Genomic DNA, 25,570 nt, shown 5'->3' with positions numbered 1-25,570 from the left:
GTCTGTGTGTGATACAGTAGTATTGTGATCCTGCATGTACATACACTGTGTCTGTCATGCTGTAGGTGTGTGTCTGTGTGTGATACAGTAGTATTGTGATCATGCATGGGCATACACTGTGTGCCTGCCATGCTGCAGGTGTATGTCTGTGTGTGATACAGTAGTATTCTGATCATGCATGCACATACACTGTGTGCCTGCCATGCTGTAGGTGTGTGTCTGTGTGTGATACAGTAGTATTGTGATCATGCATGTACATACACTATGTGCCTGCCATGCTGTGTCTGTGTGTGATACAGTAGTATTGTGATCATGCATGTACATACACTGTGTGCCTGTCATGCTGTAGGTGTATGTGTGATACAGTAGTATTGTGATCATGCATGGGCATACACTGTGTGCCTGCCATGCTGCAGGTGTATGTCTGTGTGATACAGTAGTATTGTGATCCTGCATGTACATACACTGTGTCTATCATGCTGTAGGTGTGTGTCTGTGTGTGATACAGTAGTATTGTGATCATGCATGTACATACACTGTGCGCCTTCCATGCTGTAGGTGTGTGTCTCTGTGTGATACAGTAGTATTGTGATCATGCATGTACATAACACTGTGTCTGTCATGCTGTAGGTGTGTGTCTGTGTGTGATACAGTAGTATTGTGGTCATGCATGTACATACACTGTGTGCCTGCCATGCTGTAGGTGTGTGTGTGTGATACAGTAGTATTGTGGTCATGCATGTACATACACTGTGTGCCTGCCATGCTGTAGGTGTGTGTGTGATACAGTAGTATTGTGATCATGCGTGTACATAGACTGTATGCCTGCCATGCTGCAGGTGTGTGCCTGCGTATGATACAGTAGTATTGTGATCATGCATCTACATACACTACGTGGTTGCCATGCTGTTAGGTGTGTTTGTGTGTGTGATGCAGTAGTATTGTGGTCATGCATGTACATGCATGTACATGCACTGCGTGCCTGCCCTTCCGTAGGTGTGTGTCTGTAAGTGATACAGTGGTATTGTGATCATTCATGTAAATACACTGTGTGCCAGCCATGCTGTAGGTGTGTGTCTGTATGTGATACAGTAGTACTGTGATCATGCATGTACATAGTGTGTGCCTGTTATGCTGTATGTGTGTGTCTGTGTGTAATACAGTAGTATTGTGAGCATGCATGTACATAGACTGTGTGCCTGCCATGCTGTAGGTGGGTGTGTGTGTGTGTGTGAGTGTGTGTGTGTGTGATACAGTAGTATTGTGATCATGCGTGTACATACACTGTGTACCTGCCATGCTGTAGGTGTGTTTCTGTGTGTGATACAGTAGTATTGTGATCATGCATGTACATACACTGTCCCTGCCATGCTGTACGTGCATGGCTATGTGTGATAGTCGTATTGTGATCATGCATGTACATACACTGTGTACCTGCCATGCAGTAGGTGTGTGTCTGTGTGTGATACAGTAGTATTGTGATCATGCATGTACATACACTGTCCCTGCCATGCTGTACGTGCATGGCTATGTGTGATAGTCGTATTGTGGTCATGCATGTACATACACTGTGTGCCTGCCATGCTGTAGGTGTGTGTGTGATACAGTAGTATTGTGATCATGCGTGTACATACACTGTGTACCTGCCATGCTGTAGGTGTGTTTCTGTGTGTGATACAGTAGTATTGTGATCATGCATGTACATACACTGTCCCTGCCATGCTGTACGTGCATGGCTATGTGTGATAGTCGTATTGTGATCATGCATGTACATGCACTGTGTGCCTGCCATGCTGTAGGTGTGTGTCTGTGTGATATAGTAGTATTGTGATTATGCATGCACATACACTGCCTGCCATGCTGTAGGTGTGTGTCTGTATGTGATACAGTAGTATTGTGAGCATGCATGTACATAGACTGTGTGCCTGCCATGCTGTAGGTGTGTGTGTGTGTGTGTGTGTGTGTGATACAGTAGTATTGTGATCATGCATGTACATACACTGTGTGCCTGCCATGCTGTAGGTGTGTGTGATAGTCATATTGTGATCATGCATGTATATACAGTGTGTGCCTGCCTTGCTGTAGGTGTGTGTTGTGTGTGATACAGTACCATTGTGATCATGCATGTATATACACTATGTGCCTGCCATGCTGTTCCTGTGTGGCTATGTGTGATACAGTAGAATTGTGATTGTGCATGTACATACACTGTGTGCCTGCCATGCTGTAGGTGTGTGTTGTGTGTGATACAGTAGTATTGTGATTATGCATGTACATGCACTATATGCCTGCCATGCTGTAGGTGTGTGTGTGTGTGTGTGTGAGATAGTCGTATTGTGATTATGCATGTATGTACACTGTGTGCCTGCCATGCTGTATGTCTGTGTGAGATACAGTAGTATTGTGATCATGCATGTACATACATTATTTGCCTGCCATGCTGTAGGGGTGTGTGTGTGTGTGTGAGATAGTTGTGATCAGGCACGGACGTACACTGTGTGTGTTCCATGCTGTAGGTGTGCATGTCTGTGTGCGATAAGTAGTTTTGTGATCATGCATGTACATACACTGTGTGCCTGCTGTAGGTGTGTGTCTGTGTGTGATACAGTAGTATTGTGTTCATGCATGTACATACACTGTGTGCCTGCCTTTCTGTAGGTGTATGTCTATGTGTGTTACAGTACAATTGTGATCATGCATGTACATACACTGTGTGCCTGCCATGCTGTATGTGTGTGTGATACAGTAGATGTTAAGTTGTCAATCTCGCCTTCATTCTTGCTGGATGGGTTCGGAGCCGATCCTCCGCTCCGACTCGGCACTTGCTTTAGCTCGAGAACTCCTTTTACCAGCTCGAGGCAACCCTATATCCCATGATGCAAGGCGGAACTACCTCAGATCTCGTTTGCCGCTTAGCGAAAGAGGTCTCCTTTGCCAGCTGAGGTAAGTTTTTTCTTGGTAAAATAAGAAAAAGTTTAGTTAGGGGTTTATGTTTTCCCTTTAGTGTTAGTTTAGCCTGTACTTAGTTACAGCCCACCCTATTCCCTTCCTTTTAAACTTTTATAAAAAGTTTCAGTTTAAAGTTTTTAGTCAGGCCTAGTTCCCCAAGTTATTCCTTCCTGTGTGTCTGTGTAAGGGATTAATTGGTGTGTTTGTTGGGACTGTTTGTGTTTCTCCCTTCTAGGATGTCAAAAGAAGGCAAGGTCTCAGGCTTCAAGAAGTGTGACCAGTGCTGTCAGAAAATGTCTCTGACAGACGGTCACACTTCTTGTGTTTATTGCCTGGGGCCTTTGCACCTGCAGGACTCCTGTGCGTTGTGTCATGCTTTTAGCCAGAGAGTCCTGCAGGAAAGGAGGAACAAATTAATCCTCCGAGGTTTACTTAAACCTGAAGGTTCTCCTCCTAAGTCAGGGTCAGGAAAACCTCTTAAGCCACCGAAGGTTCAGGCTACAGTGTCCAAGCCTCCTCCGGTGGCTCCGGCTCCGTCAGAGCCGATATCGGCTCCGGCTGGAGTCGATACTTCTTCTGTTCGAGTAGTGGGTTCGGTGCCGGCCGGCTCCGATACCCTGACTACTGTGGCCTTGTCGGCTCCGGCTGGAGCCGACACTTTATCCAGCATCGGAGCCGAGATATTCTCGGCTCCATCTGGGGTTCAAGGGACTTTGGCTCCGATGGCTTCGACCCGTAAGAGATCCCGGTCCCCTTCAATACTGAGTATCCACTCGGCTCCGGGGTCTCCTCTTTTGTCGGAGCGGAGCCATCGGAGCCGATCTTCGAGATCTTCTAGGCTGTCTGACCACGATTTGGAGAGGGTGGTAAGCAGGCTGTTGAAGTCTCAGGCACTGGCCCAAATGCTCCATAGCCCGTCTCAACAGACTTCGGCTATAGCCCCGATTCTTGAGATTCCTCCTCCGACTCCACACCAGAGTTCGGAGCCGGAGCTTCTTGGGACAGCGACTGTTTCGATGCCGGAGCCGATACATCCTTCGGCTCCGTCGTCTTCGGCTCCGATCTCCTCCTTGAGACCTTCCTTGGAGGGATCCGGTCGTCGGGTTTCCACTGTCGGCTCCGAGGGGGCTAGTGGCATCAGACCCTTGTCCGACCCCGCTCTCCCTCTCGGGCTTCGCTTTGGTAAGCTCGGCGCCGACATCGGCCTCGGAGCCTTCTCTCTCCTTGGAGCCGACCATTCCTGTTTCTTCGGAGCGGGTGTGTTCCGGTCTCCCGGGGAGAGGAGCCTTTGAGGTGATGAGGAGTGTCCTGGCCTCTGAGCCTGGTCAACGGTCTATCCCTCTAGCTCCTCCCTCATCAGTGCCTGCAGATGCCTCTTGCCAGCCTCTTGCTCTCAGGCCCAGGGATCCATCGCCCCAGGTTTCCCCACTGGGAATTTCCTCCTCTTCCGAGGTTTCTCCTGACCATGCAGGGGAACCCCCTCGGAAGAGGACGTGTAAGAGGAAACGCACAGACTCCCCTGAGTCTACTACATCTGATACCGACTTAGATGAGTCGGAGGGTTCCCCACGGTCCCCTCTGAGGATGTCTCCTTTTCAGACATCCTTGAGCTCCTCAAACAGAGGGGGAATTGGCCCTCCATTGACCCCTCCGAGGATGAGTCGGTATACCTGGAGGCTTTTGGATCCCGACCCTCCACCTCCTGGGTGTCTCCGCCTTTCGACCCACTCATGCAGGTAGTGGCTCGGAAGGCGTGGGCGGCTCCAGATTCTGTGGAACCTGTCCCCAGGAGACCATCCAAGTTCATCACGGCCCCTTCGGATAAACAGTTCCTGTCCAAAGGTGTCTCTGTGGATGCTATGGTGGTGGCGGCCACTAAGAAGGAACTGGCGGATCCTTCAGTGCCTGTCCATCCTCCTAATAAGGATTCTAGGACCATGGACAGGTATGGAAAGCGGATGTTTTCTTCAGCGACCTTTGCTATGCGTTCGCTGAATTACCTTTGTCACTTCACCAGGCTTCAACGAGATATTCTCAAGGAACTGGGAGAAGTAGTCCAGGATCCTTCTGCTGCTGGGGCTCAGGAAAAGATTGCCTCACAGCTTGCTATCCTGAATTCCATATCTAACTCCTCCATGCGGCTCATATCTTATGCGGCCGATGGAGCGAGCAGGGCCGCAGGCACAGGTGTTGCTCTTAGACGCCAAGCATGGATGCGGCTGTGTAATTTTGCGGACCCCTTTAAGGCGTCCTTCACCAACACCCCTTTTGACGGTTCGGCTTTGTTCGGACCTCAGGTGAAGGATACTTTGACCAGATGTGAGCAGGACGGTAAAACTCTTTCTGCCGTTGGAGTCCAGTTTTCCACTCCTTCTAGACCTTATCCCAAGGGTCAGAAGGGGGGGAAGATGTGGTTCAAAGCCCAAGGAGCTACACCGGACACACGTGGTCAGTTTACCCCAGAGGCAGAGGGGTAACAATAAGACGCCGCCCTAGAGGCAGGGGGTCCTCAGAACCAGGGCAACAGGGAGTCTCTTCCTGAGAAGCCCTTTCAGCATCCCTGAGGTGTTGCCCGACTGTCCACCCTTGGAGGCAGTCGGGGAAGAATTTCACTGTACCCAGTAGCCTGGCAATCCCTATCCCAAGAGAGGTGGGTACAGTCGATCATATCCGAGGGTTACAAAATCCCCTTTGAAAGGTTTCCTGCCTCTACAATCCCTTCCAGACATCTCACCCGGTCAAAGGGATTTGGCAAGACAGGAAGTTTCAAAACTCCTGGAAAAAAGAGCCATCCAGACAGTGCCGGCAGACCAAGTAGGATCCGGCTTCTACTCAAGATTCTTTTTGGTCCCCAAAAGGACGGGAGATTGGAGACCGATACTAGACCTAAGCAGACTAAACAAGTCTGTCAAGAAGGCAAGATTCTGGATGGTCACGCTGCAATCCATTCTGCCCTTTCTGGGCAAGGACAACTGGATGTGCTCTATAGACCTTCAGGATGTGTACTATCACATAAAGATTCACAGACGCTCCAGAAGGTTTCTCCGCTTTCGGCTGGGAGCCAGTCATTACCAATTCAGAGCACTGCCCTTTGGCCTCACTTCAGCCCCCAGAGTGTTCACCAAATGCATGGCAGTGGTCACAGCTCACCTGAGACGTCGAGGATTCCAGGTGTTTCCTTATTTGGACGACTGGCTCCTCTCCACCACCACCAAGCATCAGCTTCTTCGGTCCAGAGACTACACCCTACAGCTTTGCAAGAAACTGGGAATTTCGGTAAATTTCGAAAAATCCTCTCTGCTGCCTTGCCAATCTATCACTTTTATAGGCGCAGAGTTAAATACCGTCAAAATGTTAGCCAGGCTAACAGATCAAAGGATTCTGGACATCCAGAAATTTGTTCAGCTTCTGTTACTAAGCAACAAGATCAAAGCCAGGTTTGTCTTGAAAGTTCTAGGCCTAATGGCTGCGGCCATTGTTCTTCTTCCACTGGCTCGCTTCCACATGCGTCTCCTGCAGTGGATGTTATTCACGCAGTGGTCATACCACAATCTGCCTATGAGACACGAAATTTTGGTAACACAGTCGTGCAGGGCTCATCTACGATGGTGGATATCTTCCCCTCTTCTTCATCAGGGCCGACCCTTTGTTCCCCCTCCTCCAGTTGCCACAGTCACCACGGATGCCTCCCTGATCGGGTGGGGGGGCATTATCAGGGCAGGATGGTCCACGGGACGTGGCAACCCATAGAATACCATCTGCACATAAATGTCCTGGAGATGAGAGCAGTGCTTTTAACGCGTTGCAAGCCCTCGGCGACTTTCTTCCCACGGGACTATTGCAGTACAGACGGACAACATGTCCGTGGTCTGGTACATCAACAAACAGGGCGGAACCAGGTCCTATCCCTTATGTCGAGAAGCTCTCAGACTTTGGCAATGGGCGATCTCTTCTCAGCGGTTTCTGATAGCAACGCACATCCCGGCAGGTCCAACCTATTGGCGGACAGGCTAAGCAGATCTATTCTGATGCCTCACGAGTGGTCTCTCAATCAATCTGTAGTAGATCAGATTTTTCTGAAGTGGGGCACTCCTTGTTGCGATCTTTTCGCTACCCCTCAAAACAGCAAGTGCCCAGATTACTTCACACTATTTCCTTCCAGGCCAACCCTTGAGAGACTCTCTAACCCAGGATTGGCCTCGGGGACTTCTTTATGCTTTTCCTCCCTTTCCATTGATTCCACAAGTCATTCAGAAAGCCACCGTTTTGAGAACCAAATTGATCCTCATTGCTCCATATTGGCCTCGACAAATTTGGTTTCCATCTCTACATCGTCATCTTCTGGTGCAGCCCTGGCATCTGGACCCAGTTCCGGATCTTTTGATCCACCAGTCGGGTCAGCAGCACCGGGCCATTCATTCTCTCAACCTCGCTGCTTGGTTGCTCCACTTCCTTCCCTAGCCAGGCTACCAATGATTTCTGACTCAGTCAGAGACATTTTAGTGTCTTCTTTAAAGTCGTCCACTAGAACTATTTATGCTAGCAAGTGGCGACGTTTTTCAATTTGGGCAAACGCCAGAAATATTGATCCTTTTACCGCTCCTGTACATTCTGTTTTGGATTTCCTGGCGGAGGTTTTTCATTCAGGATCCTCGTCATCTACAGTCAAAGTACAACTGGCTGCTATTTCCAAGTATCATGTTGGCTTGCATGACAATAACATCATGTCTCATAGGTTATGCAAGGCCTTTTTAAGAGGAGTTTTTCTCCTAAAACCGCCTGTGAAACATCCTCCTCCGCAATGGGATCTAAACTTAATGTTGGCATCCCTAATTCTACCTCCTTTCGAACCGTCTGCTACTTGTTCTTTAAAGTTATTGACGTGGGAAACTATATTTTTACTGGCTGTTACTTCTGCAAGAAGAGTTTCTGAGATTCAGGCCCTCTGTATTCATTCACCTTATCTGGTTTTTCATAAGGATAGGGTTTCGCTCAGAACTAACCCTTCCTTTCTTCCCAAGGTTGTATCTCAAACCAATATTAACCAATCTATAGATCTACCAGTTTTCTTTCCTAACTATTCTGACAGAGCTGAACAGAAGCTGCACTTTTTGGATGTCCATCGTCAGCTCAGGTACTACTTGCATAGGACTAAACAAATTAGAAAATCAGACCAATTGTTTGTCTCCTATGCAGAAAACAGGTTAGGTCTTCCAGTTTCTAAAGTGACCTTATCTAGATGGTTGACTTCCACCATTTCCTATGTGTACTCTCTAAGGGGCAAACAACTATCTTCTAAGCCAAAAGCACATTCGACCAGGAGTCTATCCACTTCTGTAGCCTTTCAGGATAGACTTCCCATTGACACTATTTGTGCAGCAGCTACTTGGGCCACGCCTCATACCTTTGTGTCTCATTACAAGTTGGATTTGGCCTCCAGAGATAGGGCCAGTTTTGGTTCCACAGTTCTCAAGAGTCTGTTCCATTGAGCCACCCGGATACAGGTGCTAGGGACGCGGTCCCATCCAGCAAGAATGAAGGCGAGATTGACAACTTAACATTTAGAAGTTATGTACCTACCATAACGTTCCATGTTAGTTGTCTTCTCTCGCTTCTTTCTGCCCCTCCCTCCTTCCCCTGGTCTGGACAGATCTTGGAGAGTTCCTATTAGATTGCTTCCTCTGGAGCATTGTTATGAGGACTTCTTTTAGGAACCATGGTTCCTAATTATGTTAGGATAGTCTTTAGCAGGGTCAGTTAGCTGCCAAACGAGATCTGAGGTAGTTCCGCCTTGCATCATGGGATATAGGGTTGCCTCGAGCTGGTAAAAGGAGTTCTCGAGCTAAAGCAAGTGCCGAGTCGGAGCCGAGGATCGGCTCCGAACCCATCCAGCAAGAAAGAAGGCGAGAGAAGACAACTAACATGGAACGTTATGGTAGGTACATAACTTCTAATTTTGTGATCATGCATGGGCGTAGACTGTGTGCCTGCCATGCTGTAGGTGTGTGTCTCTGTGTGATTAGTGTTGTGATCATGCATGTACATACACTATGTCACTGCCATGCTGTATGTGTGTGGCTATGTGTGATACAGCAGTATTGTGATCATGCGTGTACATACACTGTGTACCTGCCATGCTGTAGATGTGTGTCTGTGTGTGATACAGTAGTATTGTGATCATGCATGTACATACACTGTGTGCCTGCCATGCTGTAGGTGTGTGTGTGTGATACAGTAGTATTGTGATCATGCATGTACATACACTGTGTGCCTGCCATGCTGTAGGTGTGTGTGTGTGATACAGTAGTATTGTGATCATGCATGTACATACACTATGTGCCTGCCATGCTGTATGTGTGTGGCTATGTGTGTGATACAGTAGAATTGTGATCTTGCATGTACATACACTGTGTGCCTGCCATGCTGTAGGTATGTGTCTTTGTGTGATACAGTAGTATTGTGATCATGCATGTACATACAGCGTGCCTGCCATGCTGTAAGTGTGTGTCTGTGTATGATATAGTAGTATTGTGATCATGCATGGACATGCATTTCCATACACTGTGTGCCTGCCATATTTTAGCTGCGTGTGTGTGTGTGTGATACAGTAGTATTGATGCATGTACAAACACAGTGTGCCTGCCATGCTGTAGGTGTAGGTCTTTGTATGATACAGTATTATTGTGATCATGCATGTACATAAACTGTGTGCCTGACATGCTGTAGGTGTGTGCATGTCTGGAATACAGCAGAATTGTGATCAGGCATGTATGTACACCTCATGCCTGCCATGATGTAGGTGTGTTTCTGTGTGTGATACAGTAGTATTGTGATCATGCATTTACATACACTGTGTGCCTGCCATGGTGTAGGTGTGTGTCTGTAAGTGATACAATAGTATTGTGATCATGCATGTATATAAACTATGTGCCTGCCATGCTGTTCGTGTGTGGCTATGTGTCATACAGTCGTATTGTGATCATGCATGTACATACACTGTGTGCCTGCCATGCTGTAGGTGTGTCTGTGTGTGATAGTGGTATTGTGATCATGCGTGTACATACACTGTGTCTGCCATGCTGTGTCTGTGTGTCATACAGTAGTATTGTGATCATGCATGTACATACACTGTGTGCCTGCCATGCTGTAGGTGTGTGATACAATAGTTTTGTGATCATGCATGGGCATAGACTGTGTGCCTGCCATGCTGTAGATGTGTGTGTGTGTGATTAGTATTGTGATCATGCATGTACATACACTGCCACTGCCATGCTGTACGTGTGTGGCTGTGTGCGATACAGTAGTATTGTGATCATGCATGTACATACACTGTGTGCCTGCCAAGCTATAGGTCTGTGTCTGTGTGTGATACAGTAGTATTGTGATCATGCATGTACATACACTATGTGCCTGCCATGCTGTGTCTGTGTGTGATACAGTAGTATTGTGATCATGCATGTACATAACACTGTGTGCCTGCCATGCTGTAGGTCTGTGTGTGATACAGTACTGTTGTGATCATGCATGGGCATACACTGTGTGCCTGCCATGCTGCAGGTGTATGTCTGTGTGTGATACAGTAGTATTGTGATCATGCATGTACATACACTGTGTCTGTCATGCTGTAGGTGTGTGTCTGTGTGTGGTACAGTAGTATTGTGATCATGCATGTACATACACTATGTGCCTGCCATGCTGTAGGTGTGTGTAGGTTTGTGTGTGAGATAGTCGTATTGTGATTATGCGTGTACATACACTCTGTGCCTGCTGTAGGTGTGTCTGCATGTGATACAGTAGGATTATGATCATGCATGTACATACACTGTGTTCCTGCCTTTCTGTAGGTGTATGTCTGTGCGATACAGTAGAATTGTGATCATGCATGGGCATAGACTGTGTGCCTGCAATGCTGTAGGCGTGTGTCTGTGTGTGATACAGTAGTATTGTGATCATGCATGTACATACACTGTGTGCCTGCCATGCTGTAGGTGTATGTCTGTGTGTGATACAGTAGTATTGTGATCATGCATGTACATACACTGTGTGCCTGCCATGCTGTAGGTGTGTGTGTGATACAGTTGTTTTGTGATCATGCATGTACGCACACTGTGTGCCTGCCATGCTGTACGTCTGTGTGTGATACAGTAGTATTGTGATCATGCATGTATATTCACTGCGTGCTTGTCATGCTGTAGGTGTGTGTCTGTGCTTTATACAGTAGTATTGTGATCATGCGTGTACATACACTGTGTGCCTGCCATGCTGTAGAGGTGTGTCTGTGTGATACAGTAATATTGTGACCACGAATGTACATACACTGTATGCCTGCCATGCTGTAGGTGTGTGTCTGTGTCATACAGTAGTATTGTGATCATGCATGCACATGTATTTCCATACACTGTGTGCCTGCCATATTGTAGCTACGTGTGTGTGATATAGTACTGTGATCATGCATGTACATGCACTGTGTGCCTGCCATGCTGTAGGTGTGTGTGTCTGTGTGATGCAGTAGTGTTGTGATCATGCATGTACATACACTGTGTGCCTGCCATGCTGTAGGTGTGTGTGTCTGTGTGATGCAGTAGTGTTGTGATCATGCATGTACATACACTGTGTGTCTGTCATGCTGTAGGTGTGTGTCTGTGTGTGATACAGTAGTATTGTGATCCTGCATGTACATACACTGTGTCTGTCATGCTGTAGGTGTGTGTCTGTGTGTGATACAGTAGTATTGTGATCATGCATGGGCATACACTGTGTGCCTGCCATGCTGCAGGTGTATGTCTGTGTGTGATACAGTAGTATTGTGATCATGCATGTACATACACTGTGTGCCTGCCATGCTGTAGGGGTGTGTGTGGTATTCAGTAGTATTGTGATCATGCATGTATATACACTGTTTGCCTGCCTTGGTGTAGGTGTGTGATACAGTAGTAATGTGAGCATGCATTTACATACACTGTGTGCCTGCCATGCGGTAGGTGTGTGTGATCATGCATGTACATACACTGTGTGCCTGCCATGCTGTAGATGTGTCTGTGTGTGATGCCGTAGTACTGTGATCATGCATGTGTAGTATTTTGATCATGCATGTACATACAATATGTGCCTGCCATGCTGTAGGTGTGTCTGTGTGATGCAGTAGTTTTCTGATCATGCATGTACATACCCTGTGTGTCTGCCATGCTGTAGGTATGTGCGATCATGCATGTACATACACTGTGTGCCTGCCATGCTGTAGGTGTGTGTGTGATACAATAGTATTTTGATCATGCATGTACATACACTGTGTGCGTGCCATGCTGTAGGTGTGTGTCTGTGTGTGATACAGTAGTATTGTGGTCATGCATGTACATACACTGTGTGCCTACCATGCTGTAGGTGTGTGTCTGTGTGATACAGTAGTTTTCTTATCATTCATGTACTTAAACTGTGTGTCTACCATGCTGTAGGTGTGTGAGATCATGCATGTGCATGCACTGTGTGCCTGCCATGCTGTAGGTGTGTGTCGGTGTGTGATACAGTAGTATTGTGGTCGTGCATGTACTTACACTGTGTGCCTACCATGCTGTATATGTATCTGTGTGCCAGTAAAGATGGACGAGATTTGTGCATGACAGGTGGTGGGTCAGCTGCTGTGTACCATGCAGCGTGATCTACCAGCCCACATTTTATGTACCCAATGGATTTTATGCACAAGTTCATTGTAATGCGATTGTTGGCTTATTTTGTTATGGTGCCCACCGGTCTGACCTAGAGCCATTGATAATGTGGTGCTGATATACTTCCTGCTGTGGTAAGCTCTCCTCAGTATGGAGAACATCGATATCAGTGCAGTGACAGAAACCTGGTTCACGGCTCCAGAGAGCACCCCAGCACTACCAGGCTATACCTCATATCATGCTTTTCGGCCCCAAAACCCAGACCGAACCACAAAAGGAGGGGGAGTTTCCATATTTATCAAGGATATCCACACCTCCAGGTTAGTGGCTTTGCACGAAGTATCGGAGACCATCCATGTGCAACTAACAGTGGGCAAGACTGCTTTTCAGTTTATAGCATCCTACAGACCACCCTCGCAGTCAGGAATCCCATTCGGCTTTCCTGAAAACATTGGAGAACATGAAGATCTCTCCGAACACCATTATACTGGGCGACTTCAACTACCCAAACATTGACTGGAAGCACTACTCAAGCCCCAGCACCTTAGCCCAAAGATTCCTGGAAATTATAAACTCAAATACTATGGAACAACTAGTCACCACTCCCACAAGAGGGGACAACATACTAGACCTGATCATTACCAACATGGGACTCTATGCTCCACACCAGAAGTATATCCCTCATTGGTAAGATCAGACCATAAATTAATTTCACTGGATGTCCAGATCCCAATTCCACCTCCAGCCCAGAAAACCACAGTGAAAAACTTCTCAAAAGCGAACTTCTCACTTCTCAAAACCGAAGTGGAATCCTTCAAGGCCCCAGGGCCAGTGGAAACTACAGCCCAAACTGCAGAATCCTATATAAATGCATTCTACAGACATCTTCAGGAATGCATGGATCATGCTATCCCAAACAAAACCAAGACCCAATCATCCAAAGGCAGGCGTCCAGTCTGGTGGACCCCTGCCATAAATAAACTGTACAACAGAAGGAGGAAGCTACTACATGATAGAGCAAAATCCCTAATAGGGAAGCATCTCTGATCAGTACTAGCAAAAAATTAAGATCCCTCATAAAATCTTCCAAGGCCAGCTTCGAGAGAAAAATTGCACAGGACACCAAAGACAATCATAAGGCTTTTTTCAGTTATGTTAGAAACCTGGGATGCAACTCCCAGACTTGTTCTGAGTTGATTCTAAACGACAAAAAATACACTGAACCCACAGACATCGCCAATATCCTGGCAGACAGGTTCAGTGCAAACTTCTCCACCCCCTCCCCCCCAAAAGAGCAAGTATCTATCCTGGCAGAGGGCTGCCTCCCAAACATCTCACATGCTCAGGTGAAGGCTGCCCTCTCCAAAGCAAAAAAACACTGCTTCCATGGGACCAGATGGCGTCCCAGGTTGCGTCCTACATGGACTACAAGAGGAACTAATCCCTCAAATAAAACAGTTATACAATCTCAGCCTCACTACAGGATATGTGCCCACAGAATGGCGTACAGCAACAGTGGTCCCACTCCACAAAGGTGAAGCCTCTACGGACCCTGGAAACTATCGCCCCATAAGCCTGACTAGCTTAGTCTGCAAGGCTATGGAGAGGATCATCTGGAGCTCATAAACAAAGACATTGGGGAGCTACAGACACTAGATCCTACCCAGTTCGGCTTTGTCAAGGGCAGATCCTGTCTTTTGAACCTGGTTGACTTCTTTGAAACAGTCACCAAAGCCATAGATGAAGGGAAGGTAGTCCACACAGCCTATCTGGACCTTGCAAAGGCATTTGACACAATACCCCACTCGGGCATCATAGATAAGCTATCCAGCTTAAATATAAACCCCTATGTCACAAGATGGGTCGCAAACTGGCTCAAAGACAGAATCCACAGAGTGAGAGTTGCTGGAGCCATGTCAGACCGGTCACAAGTGGCGTCCCACAGGGTTCTGTCCTGGGACCACTCTTGTTCGGTATATACTTTTCCGAGGTACAGGCAAACGTGGGAGGACTATGGCTCACCAAGTTCGCAGACGACTGCAAACTGGGCGCCATAATCAACTCTCCAGCTGACACAAACATCCTTCAAAAAGGTCTCACAGAGATAGATAACTGGTGCCAGCGCCATGGTTTAAAGCTAAATGCCAAAAAATGTCTAGTCATACCCTTTGGCATAAACAATGTGCCCACAAATTACCACATAGGCGGAAACCCATTAAGTACAGAGAAAGTTATTAGGGACCTGGGGACCCAAGTTGATAGCAATCTCTCCTTTGAAAACCACATTGCCAAAGTGGTTAGAAAGACCTTCTACATAGCCCACCTCATCATGAAGGGTTTCACATCTAGATCAAGAGAGGTAATTGTGCCCCTTTATTCATCCCTCATCAGGCCTATCATAGAATACAATGCCCCTTTTGGGATGTACCTTACCCGACACCTGCAGCAATTAGACCCCAAAAGTATCTCACCAAGAGGATCAGGGGTCTCAAACAGATGCCATATGCTGCTCGGTTAAAAAAAACTCCAGCTCTACTCAGTTGCATACCGCCTACTTTGAGGCGATCTATGCCTGACATACAAAGCTATGTCAAATCCAGAATTAATGGACATGCTCCACCTCAGTAAATCTAAATCCCTTAGAGCCACACACTCGAGGGACTTGAACCTCAGCACAGAAATAAATAGAACTTGCTGGAGGCACAGGTTCATAACCCAGAGGCTCCCTTCGCTCTGGAATAGAATTCCAGTTCATGTGAGGCAGAGCACATCACTGAATCTGTTCAAGAAGAATCTCGATAAGTGGATGGGGGATCGTAGGTTTGTCCCAGGGATTACTCCCGAGTCACTATTAGACAGAGGCACAGTAAACTAAACCTTAAAAAGGGCACAGTATACTCAAATCAAGGGGTGGCGTAAGCCATACAGAATCGGGCTAGGCTTATAATTGCCCCAGGGCAGATAGCCTAGTATGAACCTATAATTTCTACATCTGTCATCATTCCTTACTTTGATAGTGATAGCAAAACACAAATATCATCAGGTCTGCTTTGTTTACTACATCCCGAAAGAGCTAACACTCCTGGCAGTGCCAGTATGGGTACTGATATGATATGATATATTCCAAGTCTTGTTAATGTGAATCCCAGTAGCAAGAGTGAGCAAAAATTATGTCCTACACATACTAAATCTGAGACTCCTGTTTCTCAAAATATTCCCTTTTCTTTGAGATGTGAGAATCTAATGGTTGGCATGTGTAAGTTCAGTGGGATCTACCCCCTCCCCCCATTGCAGGTTATAGAAGACTTGCACCCCTATGTAAAACAACTTTAAGGGAAAACTGCAATGTTAATTTCTCACTATTCCCTGTTTATTTTGCCTTTTTTTCAGTAATTGCAGGGATCATATTTACAAACCTTTGAATTACAGTTGGGAACTGCAAATTTGACAGTGCCTGTGTCGACACATGTATGATTGGAGATGTTTTCTCCAGGTTTTTTTTTTATGGGACCTACAGGTATAGTGTTTCATCCATTCTTTCTTCCCATCGAGGCCTGTAATATATTACCTGCTGCTCATGGTGAAACTTGTCGTAAATTGCCATCATCATGCGTGTGTGTGTGTGTGTGTGTGTGTGTGTGTGTGCGCGCGCGCGCGTGTGCATGTGCATGTCTGCGCTTGTGTATCTGCGCATGTGTGTGTGCATGTGCGCACGGATGTCTGCGTACGTGCGTGCATTTCTGCACGTGTACACATGTCTGTGCGTGTGCGCATGCGTGCGCATCTGTCTGTGAGTTTGTGTGTGCGTCATCTTCTACATATTGACACACTAAGACCAGGATCTGTGCTGCATTCCGTTCACATGATCTGCTGCCACAGTCAGTCTGTTATAACACTGTGCCTGTGTGCTGAAGTAAGTTGACACCATGTGACTCTGTTGTATGCAGAAGGGCTGCCTGTTTAGGTGTAGGTCTTCTTTCTGTGTTATTGCATGGTAGCAGTATGTGTGTAATACTCCACCCTAGCAGCAATGTCAGATGACAACATACATCTCCTGTACTCCTTTCTTACCTGCTAAAACGCATGGAATTAGAGTCAGTATGTTTTCCTTTGGTTGTGCTAGTCCTTTTACTAATTATATTACTGTGTATGCATACCCATAGCATGGACAAAAAAAATACACAAAATCATTTGGGCTGTGTTGTGGAGATTGTTTTACAAACAATTTCTTATGCATCAGTATAGCCAAATGTTGGCAAAGCAAATGTTTTTATATATATGAATAGTAAGCTGCATAAATGACTGAAGAAGGAGGGAATTAGTATTCTTTAATGATTACCTTGTTCTGATTTGAACTCATAAAATTTTCACATTAAGCCTACAGGAGCATGCAACCCTGTGCGAGTCAACACCTGATGTCATTGCTGAAGAAATATCTGAATTCAAAACATGCCAAGAGCCCCACATGCCGCACGTCTTCAAGACATGATTCCCTTCAGATTATAAAGAGAAAGGAGAACTTCAAATGCCATGACAGACCCCACAGTGGGGAGAAACATTTGGACAAATTAACAAAATGGAAGAAACCATATACATGTACATGTGGCAAAATGTTTATGCGGAAGCAGAACTTCACATACCACAGCAGAAGCCACACTGGAGAAAAACCATATAAATGTGCCACATGTGGCAAAGCATTTAGGTGGAAGCAGTATCTCACACACCATAGACGAATCCATACTGGGGAACAACCATATAAATGTGCAACATGTGGCAAGAGTTTTACATTTCAGAAGTCCCTCATGTGTCATGAAGTAGTACACACTTCTGATAGATCATATAAATGTGACACATGTAACAAGAGTTTTAAAGCTAAGCGCAATCTTGCATATCATAAGAAGATCCACACTGGTGTGAAACCACATAAATGTGAAATATGTAACAAAACCTTTATAAGGAAACGCCAGCTCACAGTTCATAACACTACTCATAGCGGAGATCGACCGTATAAATGTGCAACGTGTAGTAAAAGATTCAAACAGAGGGGTCACCTTGTAAGACATGAGGAAACACATTCTCAAGAGAAGCCATATAAATGTTCAACATGTGATAAGAGTTTTAAAAGTAAGAGTGTTCTCACATCCCATAAGTATGTCCACAGTGAGATTAAACCACATAAGTGTGCAAAATGTGACAAAAGATTTACAAGGAAGGAACTTCTCCTATCCCATGAGAAAATCCACACTGGTGAGAAACCATATCAGTGTACTACATGTGGTAAACGATTTATATACAAACGTAGCCTTGTATTGCATGAGAGAACCCACAGTGGGGAGAAGCCATATAAATGTGCGACATGTGATAGGCGCTTTACACAAAAGGCGATCCTAGTATCTCATGAAAGAACACACAAAGAAAAGCGTTATAAATGTGCATCTTGTGGTAAGGGGTTTAGTGAGAAGCAGTACCTCTTGGATCATGAGAGAACCCACACAGGTGATGCATTGTATGAATGTACAGCATGTGACAAGAGTTTCTTTCATAAGAAATCCCTTAGCTATCATATGAAAATCCACACTGGTGAAAAGCTGTACAAATGTACAAAGTGTGACAGGAGTTTTCCATTAAAGCAAGGCCTCACGTATCACATGAGAACGCACACTGGTGAAAAGCCGTATCAGTGTGCAACTTGTGACAAAAGGTTTATGGACAAGTCTCATCTTTTAATTCATGAAAAAATCCACACTGGTGAGAAACCACATAAATGTTTAACATGTGGCAAGCAGTTCTTAAGGAAGTATCACCTATTAGTTCATGAAGAAACGCACACTGGAAGCGGCCTTATAAATGTGACATATGTGACAAAAGATTTATACGAAAGTCCCATCTTGTATGCCACGAAGGAACGCACACTGGTGAGAAACCATATAAATGCACAGTATGTGACAAAAGGTTCAGACAGAAGCCTAATCTCAGATGCCATGAAAAAACCCATTCTGGGGAAAAAACATATAAATGTGCATCATGTGACAGAAATTTATTTCCAAGTCTCGGCTGACAAGGCACGAGAGAATGCGCACTGGGGAGAAGCCATATAAATGCTCATTTTTTGACAGGAGATTTAGTAGGAATAAGTGTCTTAGAGGTCATGAAAAAACCCACACTGGTGTTGGATTGTATAAATGTGCAACATATGACAAAAGTTTCCTCTTCAAGGAAAGCCTCAAACATCACGAGAGAACTCACAGTGGCAAAAAAAACATATAAATGTGGAACGTGTGACAAAAGACGGTCAAACAAAGCTAGTCTCTCATATCATGAGACAAGTCACACTAAGGAAAAGCCATATAAATGCAACATGTAACAAAGGATTCTTGTGCATGTCTAACCTTATCTACCATGAGACAACACACACTGGGAAGAGAAGTGAAAAAAAGAAGAGCACTCTTGGCAGATGTCACAGAGTGAAGTAGTACAGATTTCATTAACTTTAAAAATGCCCTAACGTAAAAGTGGGGTCCGTTTCAGTCACTGTATTAAAAGTATTAATGTTTGAAGAAATTACAACGGATGGCTTAGGACCCAAGCAACTGAAAGATAAACCATGGATGAAAGCACTTAAAAACCTAGAAGTTCTGAGGCAGTAGGTCATAGTGTGGAAGGTCAAGATTAGGAAACGCTTTCACCAGAAAATGTGTCCAGATAATGTACAGTGCTGCTCATGAAAACAGTAACATACTTGCAGTATAACTGAGGTTTGAAAAAATTTCTAGATACACATACCTTAAAATGATGCTAGGCTGGTGAACAAAAGTTCAGATGGAGTTTCACAACAAGGGGAAGGAACAGGAAACAAGCGGCAACTCTGATGCAGGCAGTGTTGTGAAGTGATGGGCCAATGATTTCCCATCTGAAAGATCAGCAGATAACGCAGAATGCAACTGGAGAGGCTATGCCACTGGAAGGCACTCATAACTTTCTATAGAATGCCCTCAGAAAAGTTGTACCCTCAGTTTAGAAGTAAATTGTTTAAGGGAAAAGTTACTTGATATAATAGAGATGTCTAGAAATAAGATTGATGAAAGAAACTGATTACAGAAAGTAAGACAGACCCAAAATGTTAAGTCTTAATAAACAGAGGAACATAATACTCAAGATTAACAGAAATTCTTGCAGTATAAGTAAACATATTATATTTAATGAAAATGATGAAAACAATTCTCCTAAACCTTGGAGACTGAAAAGGAAGTCACCAGCCGAAGAAATATGATGAAGAATTTAATATTTAATACTTTAAGCTTCCACGAGCTTTTCGTCAGCATAAATACACCAACTTCATCAGAAAAAACGAAGAAAACAGAAACGCTTGCCATTACCCAGGTGTTAATGGTAAACGATCCATTACATGCATGTTGAGACTCAGGAGCTTAAATAGGTAAAAATTTATTTTGCTTGGATTCTTTCCTTTAGTTTAAAATTTTAGACTAGTTTCACCAGTTGACTTTGTTGAAATTAATTTTTCTTTACATATTATTTTTGTACTTTAGTATTTTATACTTATAAAAATGTCAGCGTAGAATAGGTTTTTACTAGATTTGAGTAATACTTGATCTTGATAGAATACAGAAGGTTAGTCTGTCCATAATGTTTAAATATACGCAAGCATCCTTTATTTGTATATTTGTAACATGTTAGTTTTTCGCATAGTAGTAGATTGGATTGATTCATTAGAAACTGTATATATTCACTGTTGCTTAATATTTTTCATTGTATTTTTGTTTTTACATTGTGTTGGGTGTAAACATTAATAGAAGGTAATTATGTTACTTATAAGGTGTTTTTAATGATAATTGTTAATTGTATTTAAGGGGAAGGTGTTTGGTGACATTTCCATTCTTTGTTTTTTCTGATGAAGTTGGTGATGAAAAGCTCGTGGAAGCTTAAGGTATTAAATATTCAATTTTAATTTTTCATCATATTTCTTCAGCTGGTGACTTCCTTTTCAGTCTCCGAGGTTTAGGAGAGTTTTTTCCATCATTTTCATTAAGTGGAGTGTCTCTTCCTTGCTGCAGTCTGTTTTGTTGGTTTGTAAACACATTATATTACTATGCAGCTAAATTAATAACAGTCCTACCACTAAAACAGAGCAATAAGGGAGAGGAAAGGAAGAAATAAAATGCCTGTCATGGAAGCACTGAATAAAAGTGTCACTGTTAGAAGAATATCGAAGAGGGAACCAATCACCAAAAATACATAAAAGATAGACGTAATGAAAGCAATGCATGGTATCAGAATGGCCCAGGATCTGTCATATACTATTTCAAATAATAAAGATGTCAACACAGGCAGAACCTTTTAGAAAATGTGCAGTTAAATATAAAGGAAAAGTACAAGGTAAGCAATTCATTGATGACACAAAAATTTTTATAGAGAACTAGGAATAGAAACATTACCAAAGGAAAAAAAAACAGACACATTTTGGAGAAATATTTATGAAAATCCAGTGGAACATAAAGATCCTGGAGGGACAGAAAAATTAAAAGAAACCATAGGGAGTTAAAATGTACAGGATATGAAATGGGGTGAAATAGCCAGAGACACTGAACCAAAATTAAGAAAAACTGCTAACTAGAAAACCCCAGGCCATGATGCAGTACCTAATATCTGGCCAAAAGTATTAACATCTTTGCACACAGATTTAGCCTCAAGTAAGAACTTATGTGTACATCCCAAACAGACACCAACAGGAAGACATGATATTCGTCCCTAAGAGTGAACCTGCATGCCATCTTAAAAACTGTAGACCAGTAAATTGCCTTCTGATGATGTACAAACTGTATGCTGGAATTGATGCAGAGTTTTTATACTCATTTAGGAAGAAAAAAACTCATGGCAATAGAACAAAAGGGTAACAAAAGAAAGTCATATGAACAAAAGATCATGGTGTTCAATAAAGATGTAATAGAGAACTGCAAAAAGGGGAGAAGTCTAAGTTTGGTATAAATAGATTCCAGAAAAGCATTTGAGAGCATCCCACATTCATGGGTAAAGAAGTTCTTTTAGAAGTGGATACATCCTGCTTTGATCAATTACATTACTGTGACCATGAAACAGTGGCAAACCACTTTGCAATTAAGCCATGCTGTAGGGAAAATTATCTCATGGATAAAAATTCAAAGGGGGATATTCCAGGCTGATTATTTCTCACTGCTGTTGTTTTGTCTTGCCCTTAACCCATTAAGCTGTTTACTTAACAGATTAGGTCACAGTTAACACTCTGGCTTTCAGAAAGCATGTACTTTTTGTGAATGACTTAAAATTGTATAGTTTATCAAATAGAGTTGAAAACACAACTACAAGTGGTTAAAACCTTGTCAGATGCTATAAGAATGGTATTTGGTCTTGATAAATGTGCACAAGCAGTGTTTAAAACAAGACCGTTGTAGTGCTAAGAAGATATCATTGTAGACAGGAATGCGATATAAAGGAACTTGAGCTAGGTTCATAGGTTCGTACTAGGTTATCTGCCCTAGGGCATTTATAAGCCTAGCCAGAGTGTATGTGGCTTACACCACCCCTTAGGAGGAGAATACTACGCCCTTTTAGGGTTTACTTAACTATGCCTCTGTCTAGTAGTGACACAGAGATGACCCCCAGGGTAAACCTACGATCTCCCAGCCACTCGTCGAGATTTCTCTTGAATAGAGTCAGTGAGGGGCTCTGCCTAACATGGACTGGGATTCTGTTTCAGAGTGTAGGGAGCCTCTGGGTTATGAATCTGTCCCTCCAGCACGTTCTATTTATTTCTGTGTTGAGGTTTAAGTCACTTGTTCTCGTCGCTCTGATGGATTTGGATTTTCTGAGGTGGAGCATGTCCATTAATTCAGGATTGGACATGGCCTTGTACGTCAGGCACAGATCACCTCTGAGTAGGCGGTATGCGACTGAATAGAGCTGGAGTTTTTTCAGTCGGGCAGCATATGACATATGTTCAAGACCCTTTATCCTCTTGGTGAGGAACTTTTGGGGTCTTTCCAACTGCCGCAGGTGTCTGGTGAGATACATCCCAAATGGGACATTGTACTCAATCATTGGCCTGATAAGAGAAGAGTACAGGGGCACAATGACCTCTCTTGATCTAGATGTGAAACCCTTCATGATAAGGTGGGCAATATAGAAGGTCTTCCTAACCACTTTGGCAATTTGAGTGTCAAATGAGAGGTTACTGTCAACCTGGGTCCCTAGATCCCCGATTACCTCTTCCGTACTTAATGGATTACCGCCTATGTGGTAATTTGTCGGTACCTTGTTTTTCCAAAAGGGTATGACTCTACATTTTTTGGCGTTCAGCTTAAGGCCATGGCTCTGGCATCAATTATCCGTTTCTGTGAGGCCTCTCTGAAGGATGTTTGTGTCCGCTGGAGTATCAGTTATGGCGCCCAGTTTGCAGTCATCTGCGAACTTTGTCAGCCACAATCCTCCTATGTTTGTCTGTACCTTGGAAAAATAAATGCCGAACAAGAGGGGTCCCAGGACTGAGCCCTGTGGGACACCGCTTGTGACTGGCTTAGAGTCTGACATAGCTCCAGCAACTCTGAGCCAGTTTGCAACCCATCTTGTGACATATGGGTTTACATTTAAGCTGGTGAGTTTGTCTATGATGCCCGAGTGGGCTATTGTGTCAAAGGCTTTTACAAGGTTAAGGTAGGCTGTGTGAACTGCCTTACCCTCATCAATGGCCTTAGTGACTGTTTCAAAAAAGTCGACCAAGTTCAAAAGGCAGGATCTGCCCTTGACAAAGACAAATTGGGTAGGATCCAATGTCTGTAGGTCCCTAATGTCTTTGAGTTCCATAATGATCCTCTCCATAGCTTTGCAGACCAGGCTCGTCAAGCTTATGGGGCGGTAATTTCCAGGGTCCGTAGAAGCACCGCCTTTGTGAAGTGGGACCACTGTTGCCGTACGCCACACTCTGGGTACGTATCCTGTAGTAAGGCTAAGATTAAACAGCAGCCTTATGTATGGGTTTATTTCCTCTTGGAGTTCATGTAGCACACAGCCCGGGACACCATCCGGTCCCATTGATGCTGTGTTTTTAGCTTTAGAGAGGGCGGCTCTCACCTGGTCCTCTGAGATGTTAGGGAGGCTACACTCTGCTGGGATAGTTATTTCTCCTTTTGGGGGGGGAGGGGGAGGAGAAATTTGCACTGAACCTGTCTGCCAGTATGTTGGCAATGTCAGTGGGTTCAGTGTATTTTGTGTCATTTTGGACTAACTCTGAGCATATCTGGGAGTTTCCACACAGGTTTATAACATAGCTAAAGAAGGCCTTGTGATTGTCTTTTGTGTCTTTTGCGATTTTTCTCTCAAAGTTGGCCTTGGATGATTTTATGAGTGATCGTAGTTTTTTTGCTAGTACTGATCAGAGATGCCTTCCCTTTTAGGGATTTTGCTCTGTCATGTAGTAGCTTCCTCCTCCTGTTGTAAAGTTTGTTTATGGCTGGGGTCCACCAGACCGGGCACCTGCCTTTGGGGGAATGGGTCTTGGTTTTATTTGGGATTGCATGATCCATGCATTCTTGAAGGTGCCCATAGAAGGCATTTGCAAAGGATTCAGCAGTGTGGGTTGTGGTTTCCACTGGCCCAGGGGCTTTGAAAGATATCACTTCAGTCTTAAGAAGTGTGAAGTTTGCTTTTGAGAAGTTCTTCACTGTGGTCTTTTGTGGAGGGGGTGGGGGCGGGATGTGGATTTCCAGTGAGATTAATTTATGGTCTGATCTTACCAAAGAGGGATGTACTTCCGGTGTGGAGCATTTTGTCCCCATGTTTGTGATGATCAGGTCTAGTATATTGTCTCCTCTTGTGGGAATGGTGACTAGTTGTTCCATTGCATTTGAGTTTATGAATTCTAGGAACCTTTGGGCTAGGGTGTTTGGGCTTGAGTAATGTTCCCAGTCTATGTTTGGGTAGTTGAAGTCTCCCAAAATGATGGTATTTGGAGAGACATTCATACTCTCCAGTGTCTTCAGGAAGGCTGTGTGGGGTTCCTGAGTTTGAGAGGGTGGTCTGTAGCATGCTACAAAACTGTAAGGCAGTTTTGCCTATGGTTAGTTGCACCTGGATAGTCTCCGATGCCTCGTTCGTTGCCACTAACCTGGAGGTGTGGGTATCTTTGATGAAAATGGATACTCCCCCTCCTTTTGTGGTTCGGTCCAAGTTTTGGGGCCGGAAAGCATGATATGAGGTAAAACCTGATAGTGCTGGGGTGCTCTCAGGGGTGCTCTCAGGAGCTTTGAACCAGGTTTCAGTCACTGCACAGACATTAATGTTCTCCATACCGAGGAGGGCTTTGAGGGCGTGCATCTTGAGGTTTAGACTTCTGGCATTGAGCAGCATTACCCTTAGTTTTTTTCCACTTGTGTTTTCTAGGGAGGTAGGTTTGTCATTTGAGCCTTGCCTAAAAAAGGCACTATGGGGGTGGCAAGAGCCTTGGCCAATATCCGGAAGCCTAGGGGTGACAGGTGCCAGCCATCCTTTGCGAAGCAGCGTGGCTTGTCAAGCATGTCATCCCAAGCAGACAGACATTGGATCCCCTTAGAATGACACCAGTAATTAAGCCAATTGTTAAAACTGATCATTTTGTCTTTGTACTGTGGCATCATTCTTGGTGAGGGTAAGATGCTGCTCAGGGTCAGGGTCATACCGGCCTGGGCTACATAATCAGAGAGCTCCTCTGTCTCTTCATGTAGTCCAGGGAGGTACGTCTCGGGTCGTTCACACCAGCATGTAGAATGACTGAGTCATATTTGTACTTGCTGTGGAGTGACCTGAGTGCTTGTGTTATGTGGCGGATTCTAGCTCCCGACAGGCAGCTTACTGTGACCCTCTCCTTGTTCAGTCTGGTGAGCGGGACGTCAGTGTGCCTGACTATGGAGTCACCTATTATAAGTGTGTCTGGC

The 25,570-nt window shown here is 44.7% G+C and overlaps 1 protein-coding gene across 2 annotated transcripts in view; it reads left to right on the top strand.

Annotated features, from left to right (window-relative positions):
- The window catches only part of LOC122815112 (zinc finger protein 260-like), a 743,919-nt gene extending 721,769 nt beyond the window's left edge, over positions 1–22,150 (top strand). Inside the window, exon 8 of one of the 2 annotated variants that reach the window (XM_044087356.1) lies at positions 16,989–22,150. In XM_044087356.1, the coding sequence (XP_043943291.1) occupies positions 16,989–18,709 (1,721 nt within the window). In that variant the 3' untranslated portion in view covers positions 18,710–22,150. The remainder of the gene's footprint in view (positions 1–16,988) is intronic. The other variant, XM_044087357.1, reaches the window with a different exon arrangement.
- Positions 22,151–25,570: the final 3,420 nt, after the last annotated feature.

This window comes from Protopterus annectens, chromosome 11.part0 (genome assembly GCF_019279795.1).
Source record: "Protopterus annectens isolate FY-2018-M chromosome 11.part0, PAN1.0, whole genome shotgun sequence".
NCBI classification, from domain to species: Eukaryota; Metazoa; Chordata; order Ceratodontiformes; family Protopteridae; genus Protopterus; species Protopterus annectens.
Note: the sequence above shows the minus strand (reverse complement) of the source record. Positions and strands in the feature narration are given on the sequence as shown.